General features: G+C 41.9%; 1 protein-coding gene across 1 annotated transcript in view; it reads left to right on the top strand.

Annotated features, from left to right (window-relative positions):
* The first annotated feature begins 303 nt into the window (after positions 1 to 303).
* Positions 304 to 14,721, top strand: part of FAM3B (family with sequence similarity 3, member B) — a 67,040-nt gene continuing 52,622 nt past the window's right edge. Inside the window, exons 1-2 of the mRNA XM_006870859.1 lie at positions 304 to 337; positions 431 to 574. Coding sequence (XP_006870921.1) covers positions 304 to 337; positions 431 to 574 — 178 coding nt within the window. The remainder of the gene's footprint in view (positions 338 to 430; positions 575 to 14,721) is intronic.

Below are 14,721 nucleotides of genomic sequence, written 5' to 3'. Positions count from 1 at the left end.
CAAGCATGGCAGTAATAGTGAGGTTGGCCCAGGACTGGGCAGTGTTTTGTTCTGTTGTGCATAGGCTAGCTATGAGTCGGTACCAACTCTATGGCACCTAACAACAACAACAAAGTGTTGCAAGTCCTCAGGTTATGCCATCTGCATATCACACACTGTTAATGAATCTGCCTCCACTCCCGATGCCTCATACGTCTTTATAGAGTCCAGCTTCTCTGCCTTAATGTTCCATCCCTCCCACCAGCAAACTCTAGCACCAAGACTTACTCTTCCTTAGCTAAGTCTGATAATATGAAACACGGGATGTGGAGAAATCTGCTGGCATGGAAAAAGGCTGGTACATGAATTAGGTGTGTCACAAGGTAGGGGCTGTCCGATGGCATTTGTCAATGGACAAAGCCATAGTCAAGGTCTTGCTGTTTGTCACCAGGTACTGTGAAGGCATTCTTCTTCTTCTTCACCTTGCTGTGTGCCTGGTATTCCGGCTATCTGCTCGCAGAGCTAATCCCAGAGGCACCACTTTCCAGTGCCATCTACAGTATCCGGAGCATTGGTGAGAAGCCCATTCTCAAAGGTATGTCCATCTGTGTTTGTCCAATGGACAGTCTTGCAGAATCTTTGTATCAATCTCTTCCCTCAGGTATACCCTGACAGACCTTTTGATTTTGATTCTAATGAGGAGACGAGAAAGGAGGCAGATATAAGTGCTCTGCAGACTCAAGCCACCACAGTACAGCAGACTGACAGATGATGCTAGGTTTGGCGCTCGCTGCAGGATAGTGTGCTGCATCATAAGGTCAATTTGAACCACAAGGTTGGCAGTTCAAACCCACCAGCTGCTCCTCAGAAACCCTATTCAGGGTCGTTATGAGTCCCAACTGACTCAATGGTACTTAACATCAACAAACAACAATATTTCTTATTTGGAGGCCTGATGTGGTGCTGTGGGTTAATGTGCTGGACTGCAAGGTTAGTTTGAACTGCAAAGTTAGCAGGTCAAGCTCACCAACTGCTCCTGTGAAACCCTATTCAGGGTCTCTATTAACAACAGCAACAGCATTCCTCACTTATCAGCTAGCTTGTTATCTGGCATTTCACCCTGATGGCAGTAGTAAAAAGTCTGTTGGATTCTTTTGCACATTAATGACAGACATCTGGTAGTAATGAATGTCAGGGCTACGGAAACTAACACTGTCTGGGATGGTTAAGACCCTGTGTCAGCGTGACCAGGCCATGATTCTCAGTGGTTTGGCAGTCATACAATGATGTAATTGGGCAGTTATGTAATGATGTCATCATCCTCAATGTTGTGATCTGATGTGGTTTTCCTCCATTTTTGTATAACACTGATTTTCACAAAATGACCTGATTTTTGGACCCTAACTCTGTCGATAAGTGAGGAGTAAGTGTGTTATTTTATCGATTTAGTACATAATACTTGTGTGCCCGGTATGTATTGGACGCATTTCCAGGAAATGAGGGTATGTGGGGAACAAAACATGCAAATATTCTCACTAGGAGAGATGATAACTGAAAAAAATGAACAGGTTGTACCAAGAGCTGCTGAGTATCATGAAAACAAGTAAGTCAGGGCATGGACAGTGGGGATGCTCAGTGCCATTTTTGAGCTGGTGTTCTGGAAAAGTCTCTGTGAAGGATGCAATTGAGAAGGGACAAGAATAAAGCTAGGTGGAGGGGTCAACACACACTTCTAAGGGCTATTTGCGAGTTTAATTAAACATCAAATAGCCTCATTGCTGACTAATTGATTCAGACTCATAGCAACCACGTATATTACAAAATAGAATTGCCCTGTAATGCTTTCTTGACTATAATGTATTTACAGAAGCACATCACCAGGACTGTTTTCCATAACACCATTGAGTGGGTTCAAACCATCAACCTTTCAATTAGCAACCTATTACAAACCATTTGCACCACTCAACGATCTTTTGGTGTAAAATGGGGGTTGCAAATTGGTGGTTCTAGTAACCGATCAGGACTTCTAACAAGGTGAATTTAAAAGTGAAACAAACAAAACGTGAGCCAGTATTTAAAAAGCAGGATTTTCCATAAAATTCCAGATTTACAGCATCTCTTAAAACATCAGAAGCTTTAACACTCAGGCCCTCACTGGAACAAGATCGCATCAGCTGCTGTTGGGCAGCCAACCTCTGACCAAGGGCATATGCCATCTGTGGGGACAATAGTCTGGCCTCATGACCTAAGGTATTTGTGTGGGTGGCCATGGTTCAGATTCACAGGGAAAACAAAGCCCTTACGTTTGGCTTTGGTTTGCTTTGCTCTTTACCTCTAAGAATTTCAAAGTCTAATAGGCGAGAACTTAAATGCCCTGAGAATCCCTGGGTGGTATAAATGGTTAACATGCTCCTCTGCTAGCTAAAAGGCTGGAGGTTCAAACGGATTCAAAGGCACCTTGGAATAAAGACCTAGAGATGAACTTTTGAAAAATCACTTGCTGAAAACCCTCTGGAGCACAGTTCTACTCTGACACATATGAGAATGCCATGAATTGGTATCGACTTACCAGCAGCTGGTTTACTGGTTTCCTGGTTTCCAAGCCAAATCATAATGTTAAGAAAATAAACGAAGAAACTGAAATGCGCAGGATGTTTTAAATTTAAAATGTGCAATTGGGAAAGAAATGAAATTGTAAAAATCCACTAAAAATTATATTGGAAAACTTGTGGATCACAACGGTAGTAATCAGTGCCCCTTGTCAATGTCTCATTACAAATGGATATTCTGGTATATTTTGAAAATAAGAATCAACTATACAGTATAGGTTACGAATCAGGCTGCGAGCCACAAGGTCAGCAGTTCTAAACTACCAGCTGTTCCGTGGGAGAAAGATGAGGCTTTCTGCTCCCGTAAAGATTTGCAGCCTCAGAAGCTATGAGTCGGAACCGACTCCACGGCACATAACAACAACAACAATACAAAATCAACTTGTACCAAAACAAAACAAAACTGGATAGTGTCTTTTAAAAATATTCTTGTAAAACCATTCATTTTCAGGATTATTACCTTTAATGTCATCACCCCTAAAAAGAAAAAAAAAAAAGAGGTTTTTAGGAATTGCCATTGATTAATGTACTTTTACCTTTAGTACATTTTTTTGTACTGACTTTGCTTGTAGTCGAGTTTACAAGGGGGTTTCAAGAAGTTTGTGGAAGAATTCCATTGTCTTTTGGTTCAAAATGTCCACAATTTTTGAAGCCCTCACATACTTATTGCATATAAACTACAGAGGAGGCACAATACCAATGGGGATCCCCACTTGTGGAGAGTATGGAAGCCAGGTTGTAGAGGCTGATTCTGTCTTTCATTTGATCTATTTTTGCATAAAATGAGGAGCTTTGCCCTGGAGACAGGCTTGCCTCTTGGCCATACATCTTGTTGTTGCTATTGTTAGCTACAGTCTAGTCAGCCCCTGACCCCACTCACAGTGGAAGTCTATGTTGCCTGCTCCTGTGCCATCCCCCTCATGGGTCATGGATTGGGGCACTATGGTTCATAGGATTTTCATTGGCTGATTTTCAGAAGTAGGTTGCCAAGCCTATTTTCCTAGTTCAGTATAGTTGAGAAGCGCTGCAGAAATCTGCTCAGTGTCACAGCAACACTCACTGACAGTTGGTGTACTGGCCAGGACTTGAACCCTGCTCTCCTGCATGGAGCCTCTGCTGTCCTCTGTCCTCTTGTCAGAAAGCTCATTAGTGTGGTTTTAGTTCTCACCACGGTGGGCCAGGCATGCCAGTCCTCATCCCTTTATGACTGCAGCACATCCAAGCTATGCAAAACCAAAGGAGGTAGAAGCGAGTGGCAGGTGGGGGTGAGGACCATGACAAGTGTCCCACGCTTGCTGGCTGTGACTGCCACTGTGGGGGATACATGGCTGTTTGATGTCTGATGGATTCCGGTTTTAGGATTAAACAGAGTTGTTCCTAGTTTGGCGCTGATCCCCATGAGAGATTAAAATAGGGAAGGCATTGTTCACAGGAGTTTGTTTACATTAAGGCACATTTCATTCCCAGGACCTGGCTCATAAAGGCTGCAGCTGCTGCCTTCTTGCCCAGAGTCTGCTTGTTTGTCACTCAGGGACTCCTTCTAAGTTCCTCTTAAGTACTTTGCATCCCTCTTGTGCCTCTGGACACACCATTTACATGAAAAGGCCGGAAAGATAGTGATTTTCTATCCTTTGAGAGAAGACACAGGGTTGAGGCATAACTCATGTTGCCCCAGAAGTCACCTCCAGCTCCATATAAGTCAGAGCAGAACTGCGCGTCATAGGATTCTCAGTGGCTGATTGTTCGGAGGTAGATCACCAGGTCTTTGTACCTGGGCACAGCTGGACTTACATCACCAACCTTTCTGTTAGCATCTAAGTGCATTAATAGCTTGTACCACTCAGAGGAGTCTCCTGAATCAACATGGGCTGTGGGGACTCTTCGTTATTCTTCATTTCTTTCCTGGAGAATGTTTCCTGTAAATGTTCATAACTCTCCCAGTCCACATACAGCAAGAATCCGCAGGTTTGATCAGAATCAGAAGCATAAGATGCAGTCAGAAATGAAGAGACATGAAATCAGTCCTGGCTGTTGAGAGAACTCTGCCACAGAAAGTTATTCCCTGTGTGTAATTATGAGAAAGCTTAGGAAAACTGCTGCTAACCACAGACTGAAGCTCAAAATGTGGGGTCACTCAGTCACTGAAAAGGACTTGCCGAATTCCTCCTCCATAGACAAGGGCCGTGGGTTCCTAGAGCTTGCTTGGCTGGGAGATGACTTACATATTCCTCAGTTAGGACCATGGGCAGGTGTATTTATACATGTTACAGGGAGGTGTTTTCTACCAGGCCTTGAGGAGTAGATACAATAGGTGGATAAGACAAGTCGGAAGGATGAGCACTATGGGAGAAAGACAGAGGACACAAATCCCTAGAAGGAGGTGTGTGGGGATTTGAATGACCTGTGTGTTCATCAACACAAGAGTTTTTGAAAGAACTCTATAGGGCATGAAAGGGCAGCCATTAATGTGTTTGCCTTTAGATTTGGGTGTATGTACTTAATACAGTATTAGAGATATATTAGGACCGGGCTTGCTCCACAGATTGAAAAAAGGTCACTTGGGTGGGAAGTGACCAGGCTGGAGACACTTACCCCCTGATATCAACAGGAAGGTGAGGGTAGGGACTGAAGGCTTGGGTTTGACTTTCAATCAATTATACCTATCTAATGAAACTACAAAAAATTTAAATAAACAATAAAAAAAACCTTTTGACTATGAAAGTTTAGTGAGCTTCCTGTTGGTGATAGATATTCATGTGTACCCGGGTAGGTGGTATGTTCCTTGGGACGTGGAAGCTTCGTGTTAGCAAACAGCCCATACTGCGCCCTTTGTGTTTCTTTATCGGTATCCTTTTTGCTAAAATAAAACTGCAATGTCAAGAAAGAAAAAAAAAGACAAGAGGCAAAAAGGCAGGCAGGCAGATAGGTAGGCCAGAACTAGGTTGAGGCGAATGGGCACAGCTGTGCTAGTACAGGGTCAGGTCCTGTCTTCATTTAAAAGTTTGCTATTTTGTTCATCATGAAGTTTTCCGAATTAGCTGTATTTGTCTAAATATTGTCTTAAGCTGTCATTTATCTTGATGCCTATGTGTTTTGGTGCTTCCTTAAATTTTACACACCATTCTCCTGTGTCTGCTCCAGTCCTTCTCTCAAACATACTGTCCCTCCTGTGTAAATGTGAAGGGGTCAAAAAAACAATTTCAATGCAAAAATTACCCCCACTTGGAAAGATGCTCTGTGAATACACAGGAAGGGAGAGGAGAGTGAGCGATGACATTTATAAATGTAATACTGGCCTGCTTAGATGGAGGTAAGACTATAGAAAGAGACAAAGAAGGTTAAACCAGTTCCAGGATTGCTGCATAAACACATCATGGGATGGGGTGGAATGGGATGGGTGGAGAACTAAAGTGTTCCTGTTTGCTCAGAGGCAGCTTTGATATCATGGAATAGGTCTTGAATGAGAGTTAATACATTAATCCTAGCACTGTAGTTAGAGGGGATTACCAAATGAGGTTATGACAGAAACAAGATGTGTTCAGCAGAATAAGAGAAAATGGGAGGGTGATATTATATAATTTATAAATATTTGAATTGTGAAAACTGAGCCCACTAGTTTTAGCAGTGAGCTAGGGGACAGAGCTACGACGGGACAGATTAAGATATACTAAGAAGAAACTCTGGAACTTGCTTTTGAACATAAAGTAGCAAAAGAGAATGGAAGAAATGATGATGTCAAAGAGTTGAACAGAAAACTTTAAAGGGCACCTCAAGAAAATAAAGTATTATAATGAAATGTGCAAAGAACTGAAGTTAGAAATCTAAAAGGGAAGAACACACTCAGCATTTCTCAAGCTGAAAGAACTGAAGAAAAACTTCAAGTCTCAGGTTACAATATTAAAAGATTCTATGGGCAAAATGGAGTCCTGGTGTGGCGCTATGGGTTAATGTGCCAGACTGCAAAGCCATTTGAACTGCAAAGTTGGCGGTTCAAGCTCACCAGCTGCTCCTTGGAAACCCTATACAGGGTCGCTATGGATTGGAACCAACTCAACGGCACTTCACAACAACAACAATGGGCAAAACACGGAATGACACAGGAAGCATCAAAAGAAGATGAAAGGAATACACAGTCACTGTACCAAAAAGCAATGGTCAAAGTTCAACCATTTCCAGAGGTAGCATATGATCAAGATGCCATTGAAGAAACAAGTTCAAGCTGCACTGAAGACATTGGAGAAAAACAAGGCTCCAGGAATTGACAGAATCCCAATTGAAACATGTCAACAAACTGGTACAGCATTTGAGGCATTCACTAATCTATGCCATGAAATTTAGACAACAGCTACTTGACCAACTGATTGAAATACATCCATATTTATGCCCATTCCAAAGAAAGATAACTCAACAGAATGTGGAAACCACCAAACAATATTATTAATATCACATGCAAGTAAAATTCTGCTGATAAGTCAAAAGTGGCTGCAGCCGTACATTAATGGAATTGCTAGAAATTCAAGACAGATTCAGAAGAGGATCTTGGCTGGAAGCAGAGAATACAAAAAAGATGTTTACCTGTGCTTTATTGACTATGCAGAGGTTTTTGACTGTGTGGATCATGACAAACTATGGGCAGCATTGTGAAGAATAGGTATTCCAGAACACTTAATTGTGCTCATAAGGAAATGTACATAGACCAAGAGACATTTGTTAGAACAGAACAAGGGGATACTGAATGTTTAAAATCAGGAAAGGTGTGCATCAGAATTGTGTCCTTTCACCATATTTAGTCAATCTGTACACTGAGCACGTAACCCAAGAAGCTGTATTATATGATGAAGAATTGTGTCATAAAGATTGGAGGAAAGCTCATTAAACAACCTGCAGTAGGCAGATGATACAATCTTGCTTACTGGAAGCAAAGAGAACTTGAAATATTTACTGATGAACATCCAAGACTATAGCCTTCAGTATGGGTTGCACTTCAGTGTAAAGAAACAAAAATTATTATAAATGGAGAAAAGAGTGTAGCTGTCAAATGTTTCATTTTACATGGATCCACATTCATGGAAGCAGCAATCAAGAAATCAAAGGACATATTGCATTAGGTAAATGTATTGCAAAAGGCCTCTTTAAAGTATTAAAGAGCAAAAATGTCACTTTGATGACTTACCCAAGCTATGAGAGGCAAAGTCTCTCCATCCTGACTTCTAAGGAGCATTCTGATTGTACTTCTTCTAACTCAGATTTGTTTGTTCTTCTGGCAGTCTCTGGTACTTTCAATATTCTTTGCTAATACCGTAACTCAAATGCATCATTCTTCTATGATCTTCCTGACTCACAGTCTAATTTTTACATACATATGAGGTTACTGAAAATACCATGGTCAGGCACAAACTGACAACTTTGCTCTTGACACTTTAAAGAAGTCTTTTGCTGCAGATTTGCCGAATGCAATACATTATCTAATTCCTTGACTGCAACTTCCATGAGGGTTGATAGTGGACCCAAGCAAAATGAAGTCTTTAACAAATTCAATCTTTTCTCCTGATGTCAGTGGTGAGTAATTGTGTTTCTTTACATTGAGATGCAGCCCATACTAAAGGCTATGGTCTTCGATCTTTATCAGTTAAGTATTTTAAGTCCTCTTCACTTTCAGTAAGCAAGGTTGTATCATCTGCATAATGAGTCTTCCTGCAGCCTGATGCCACACTCTTTATATAATGTAGTTTTGCAAATTATTTAGGAGCTCTGGTAGAGATTGAATAAATATGATGAGAGGATACAACCCTGGCACACACCTTTCTTGATTTTAAACCATTCAGTGTTCCCTTGCGAATGGATGGCAGTGAGTCTGACAGTTGTGGTTTGTGCTTACCTGGGAAGGAACAGAAGCTCTGCTTTCTCTCCTGCCCCAAAAACAGCAGTACCTGTCACCTTCTCCTCCTGTCTGCCTGACTTTTCTCCCTCAGTCTCTCTCTCTGCTTTTCTTTTCCTTCCCACTCTCATTCTCCTTTGAACCTCTGATATCAATGATTACTCTCTTTTATTTAACAATTTGCAGGAAGTTTCTTATACACACCAGAACCAGTTATCAGTGAGTTCACAGACTCATGACAACTCCTTGTATATCCGTAGAACTGTGGTCTATAGGGCTTTCAATGGACGATTTTTTGGAAGTTGATTGCCAGACCTTTCTTTCAAGGTGCCGCTAGGTGGACTGAACCACCAGCCTGTCAATGAGTAGCTGAGTGAATTAACCTTTTGCATTGTTGTTGTTGTTATTGTTAACTGCTGTTGCATTAGTTCCAACTATTAATGATCTTTTGTAGGATTTCCGAGGAGTAGCTGGTGGGTTTGAAGTGCCAGCCTTGTGGTTCACAGTCCAGTGCTGATCCTACAGCACCATACCAGGGTCCACCCAAGTACATATTAAGTATTAAATGCCTATTTCCAATTTGTTGTTGTGTTGTTAAGTGTTGTCAAGTTGATTCCAACTCATAGCAACTCTATATCAGTGCACTTGAACTGACATCCTTACAATACAAACTGACCTTGTATCTAGTGATTTATTCTACAGCACCACACCAGGCCTTCATTTCCTATTTAGCACTGGCGCTATGAGATAACGCACTAGACCGCAAGGTCAGTTTGAACTACAAGGTCAGCGTTTCAAACTCACCAGTTGCTTCTTGGGGACCCTATACAGGGTTGTTATGGGTCGGAACCGACTCGATGACAGTTAACAACAGCAACATAGTCTGCCGTGGTTGTTTTGTGCTTTCTTTTTTGTTAACCTTTCTCTCTCTTCTATCAGTATGTAAGCCACAGTACCTGTAGATTTTAAATATTTGTTGAATAAGTTGCTGTTGTTAAGTGCCCTCAAGTCAGTTCTGACTCACAGTGACCCAGATTAGGGTTTCCGAGGAGCAGCTGGTGCGTTTGAACCACCGATTTTGCAGTCCAAACCGACCTTGCAGCCCAGCGCTTATTCTACAGCACCACACCAGGACTCCTGTTGAATGAGGATTGTATCTGGTTTGGAAAGCCACATGGACTCCCACCTTCAACTAACAAGGCAAGCTAAAGGTTCAAGTGAAAGCAAATAGGGAAAACTGTATTGAATTTGTCTTCCATATACTTCAGATATAAACTCTTTTCTTTAAAGTATTATATGGTAGAACTAAGCCAAATAAATCAGCTTCATTGGTCACTGCCAAGATCCTTGGCCAAGAAAGAATAAACTGCCAATTGTTAAAGGTTTGTTGTTGAGAGCTTATTGAAGAGTGAGTGATTCAGGAGAATGAGCTTTGTGTTTTAATTCTACCAATTGCTCAATGCCTGTGTCTTTGAGTTGTTCTCATCTGTCAAGAAAAGAACATGGTAGATAGTATTTATGCTCTAGGACTCTTTCCAATTCCAAAACACAGTCTACCTTCTATGATTTCATGTTATTATGGATTACTTTGTGTCCCTCCGATGTATATGTTGTCATCTTAACCTTTGTGCCTGTGGCTGTAATCCTGTTTGGAAATAGAATTTCTTTATTATGTCGACTAGATCATACCTGAGTAGAGTGGGTTCTCAACATATTTATCCACTGCTGAGTTATAAAAATAGCAGATTAGACACAAAAGCACACATACACAGGGAAGACAGATGCAATGCGATGATTGTCTACTGAACCAAGCCAGTAAAACAAAGGAACACCTAGAACTACCTACAAGGAAGGAATCGACATTTGGACTTTTAACCTCCATGACTCTGAGAAAATAAACTTCTGTTCTTTAAAGCCACCCATTTATGGTATTCCTGTTATAACATCGCTAGGCAATGAAGACACGTGTTCCTCTTAAACAAAACCCATGGCCAGGTATTTGCATTTTAACAGCATCTCAGCCATTTAAAATCACCCCCATTCAATGTGAGTTTAAAGTCCAATCCAGAAAAATGAAAAAACAGAAGGCATCCTAAAGAAACTTTTTGTGTGGGGGATTGTCAGGGACTGAAGTGGCTTAGCTCATTGGCCTAATCATAAGAGTCTATGAGGAACAGTGGCACTCTCACTTGGAGGCATGGGAACAAAGGTCTAATGCAGGTGAAACACTGCTGCACCCAGGTACGCTGTAGCACTCATGGCCTGTCTTGGACAGCCCTTGCCTACCCGAAGCTCTGCAAAGTATTCTTCTCACCTGGGCACCACTTGGCCAATAAGATCACTGCTTCTGCAGCTGGACAGATGCGCGCTTGGTAACCTGTTGTGCTGTGTTCACTACCCTCAGAGGCACCTAATAAATAATCATCACTGATGATCACAGAAATAGAACCTGAGTTTGCTAGTACACTGTAACAGAAATACTGCAAGTGAAATGTCAAGAAATTGATACTGCAAGGACAAGTTCAGGGCACCACTTCTGGGTGAAGGCTTTCTCTCTCTGCCATTTCTGGGGGAAGATTTCTTTCAGTTTTTGTAGACCTGACATTGATTTCCTGGAGATCTCTACGTGGCATGTATCTTCCTCTCCATTTGTGCTTTCTTTTTGTGCCCAATACTCTTGTACGTTTCAAAAGTGGTTAGAATTAAGACACATGACACTGATATGGAAGGAGCTCTGGTAGCGAAGTGGTTACGAATCGGGCTGTGAACCACAAGGTCAGCAGTTCGAAACTACCAGCTGTTCTGCTGAAGAAAGACAAGGCTTTCTGTTCCTGTAAAGATTTACAGCCTTGGAAACCCTGTACAGGGTCACTATGAGTCTGAACCGACTCCACGGCACACGACAACAACAACAACAACATTGATATGGCTTAATTATCGTAACAAAGAAACCCTATTTCCAAATGGGATTACATCCAGGGGTACAGGGGTTAGGGTTCTAGCATATTTTATGGAGTTTAAGGGGGACACAATTCAGTCTGTAACTGTCTCCTGCCCTGGGAATATCTCCTTAGGATGACTTTCTTTCTGGTGTTTCTGGGCTTTCAGTTCATATAGAACTTAAAGGTGATTTGAAATGGATCAGGTGCTGTCAGCAGGCAAATAGATACCTATTTGGGCAAAGTTATTATTTCATAACCTAGTATTTCCTGTGGCTTTGACTGAGTCTCCAAAACCCTCCGTAACCATCTTCCTTATTTAAAGGATTGAATAAGATCATGGTTTCAAATCAGGAAGTATTTAATGGAGACAAATTCCTGGACTCTGCTCCAGGGAATGCCAAAATCTATAGATTAGAGGAAAGAGCCCTGGTGATACAGTGTTTAAGCACTCTGTCATTAACCAAAAAGTCATAGGTTCAAACCTACCAGCAGCTCCAAGGGAAAAAGATGTGGCAGTTGGCTTCCAAGAAGAAATGTATGGGGGTGCAGTTTTACTCTGTCCTATGCCTCCATTGGATAAGCAGTGGACTGCTGATCTCAAGACCAGCAGTACAAGCCCATAAACTGCTCCATGGGAGATAGATGAGGTTTTCTGCCCCCACAAAGATTTAAAAGCCTCAAAAACCCTATACAGGGTCACTATGAGTCCGAAATGACTCGATGACATTTAACAACAACAATAGGATCATTGGGACTCTGAGTCAATTCGATAGAAAAAGTGGGGGTTTTTGTGTATGTGTGTGTGTGTGGGGGGGGTTATAGAGCTGGGATTAAGTGTAAGAATTTGTATTTGTTTTAAGTTAATTTTGTTTAAACTTGGCTTGAGGCGCAGCCCAACTGATAATCGTTTGAGCTGGATGGGCTCTAAGATTTCTTTACTATCTAAAATTCTTTGTGGATTTACATATAAATTACAGAATCTTTGCCGTCTTTCAAGTCACAGCCTCAGTCCTTGCCCTTCTATAGCTATAACACACCACAGAAATGCCACCACGAAAGACTCAGACCTTTCCCAACTGTGAGCTTAGTGGTCAGGTTTCTGTGAGTGTCACTAGTAGCCTCCCATGCCCTCCAGCGTCAATCTGAAACCCTGTATCCCTCCTCATGGATGGGGCTTGAGGGCCAAGCAGGGCCAGCATCTGTGTGACAGCATTCCTTGGGGCTCCCGAGGTCTGCATAGGGTTTTCAGTGACTCTAATCCTGGTGTGGCGCTGTGGGTTAAGTGCCAGACTACAAAGTCGTTTGAATTGTAAGGTTGGTGGTTCAAGCTCACCCGCTGCTCCAGGGAAATGACTCAATGGCACTTAACAAAACAACAGCAACAATCTTACCCTGGAGTTTGGGTGTGGGGTTATAGGATAAAGCACTGCAACAGCAACAATCTTACCCTGGAGTTTGGGTGTGGGGTTATAGGATAAAGCACTGGACTGCAAGGTCGATTTGAACTACAAAGTTGGCAGTTCAAACTCACCAGCTGCTCCTTGGAAGTTATGTACTATGAGTCAGAACCAACTTGATGGCACTTAAAAACAACAACAATACCAATAACAAAAGCAGATTGCCAGATCTTTCTTTTGTGGTGCTGCTGGTTCTAACCATTTGTGCTACCCATGGGGCATGTTGTTGTTGTTAAGTGCCCTGGCACTTTGTGTTTCAATTAGAAGTTGTTGCTAGTCGGCTTTGAGTTAATTCCAACTCTAGCAAACTAGGTATAATGAACTCATATGTTGTCCAGTCCTGCTCTAGCCTTACTGTCTTACTGTCCTGGATGGCAAAAATGGTGAGTGTGCTTACCAAAAGATTGGGGCTTCAAGTCCATCTAGAGGTACTTTGAAAGAAAGGTCCAGCAATCTACTTCTGAAGAATCAGCTATTGAAAACTCTATTCTTACACACGTGAGGTCATCATGACTTGGAATCAACTTGATAGCAATTTTTGTTGTTGTTGTTGTTTTGCTTTTCTGGTGGCTCAGAGGACTGCCTCCTTGGCTATTTCTCAGGCTGTATATCAAATCCAGTCTGCCTGCTTTCAAAAGAAACAAAGCCACCTCTCTCACTTCCTTGCTGTCTCCTGTACTGATGTGCTATCATTCTGTCATCCTAAATACCGTATCATCTTGGATTATAGTGATGCCTGCTGCTCTCAAGTTCTGTTAACCCTTGGATATGTTGGATCAGCCACCTCTGTGAGTCAGTACAGTATGCCTCTTGGTGTACGCAGCATGTTTACCTATGAGCATTGATCCTCTTCATGATCTAACTGGAAGATGATATTGTACCCTTTCAATGATGGCAAAAGAAGTTGGAAACAACTCAGTCTATGAGAGTGGAGGTTGGTTAAGTAAATTATGATATAGTCGTGCCAAGAACAGCTCTATGGGCCATTGAAGTGAACAGGTGTTTATGAGCTTGGTAAAGGAAAAGGTTCACCTGCAAGTGATTAAATTGTGTCCCCTGAAACATGTGTTGGAATCCTAACCCCTGTACCAGTGAATATCACCCCATTTGGGAATAGGGTTTTCTTCATAATGTAGGATATGTCCTAAACTTAGTCACATATATTTTTTAAATTTTTTCATTGTGAATTAGGTGAAGGTTTACACAATAAATCAACTTTCCATTCAACAATTCACACACATTTTGTTTCATTGCAATACCCACAATGTTATCTCATTCACCCCACTTCCTCCCTCTTTTACCTATTTCTATTCCTCCTTATTTCCTCCCCCTTCCTGCCTGCTGGACTTTGTCCTTGGGTAAATGCTGTCCTTTTGATCTCAAACGGTTGCTTATTCTGAGGAGTGCATACCTTATAGAACTGTCTCTTGTCTGACTCCTGGTGTGATGCTGCAGAATCAGCACTAGACTGTGAACCACAAAGTTGGTAGTTCAAACTCAACAGCTGCTTCTCAGAAACCCGATACAGGGTCATTATGAGATTGAACTGACTTGACGGCACTAACAACTTAGCAACAACTGTCTGACTGAAGTCCTGGTGTGGGGCTGTATTATGAGCACTACACTGCAAGATTGGTTGTAACTGTAAGGTCAGCAGTTCAATCCCACCAAGTCACTCCTCAGAAGCCCTAACAGGGTCACTATAAGTCAGAACCGACTCAACCATACTTAACAACAACAACAAGATTGTCTGACTAAAAATTGAGCCATGGAGATGAGTTCATTTCCAGACCTGAGGTCTGACTAAGAGCCATAGTCTCAGGCACTTCACCAGTTTCTATCCAACTAGTAAGCCT

This window comes from Chrysochloris asiatica, unplaced genomic scaffold (assembly GCF_000296735.1).
Source record: "Chrysochloris asiatica unplaced genomic scaffold, ChrAsi1.0 scaffold00154, whole genome shotgun sequence".
NCBI lineage: Eukaryota > Metazoa > Chordata > Mammalia > Afrosoricida > Chrysochloridae > Chrysochloris > Chrysochloris asiatica.
This window is presented reverse-complemented; position numbering and strand designations above follow the sequence as displayed.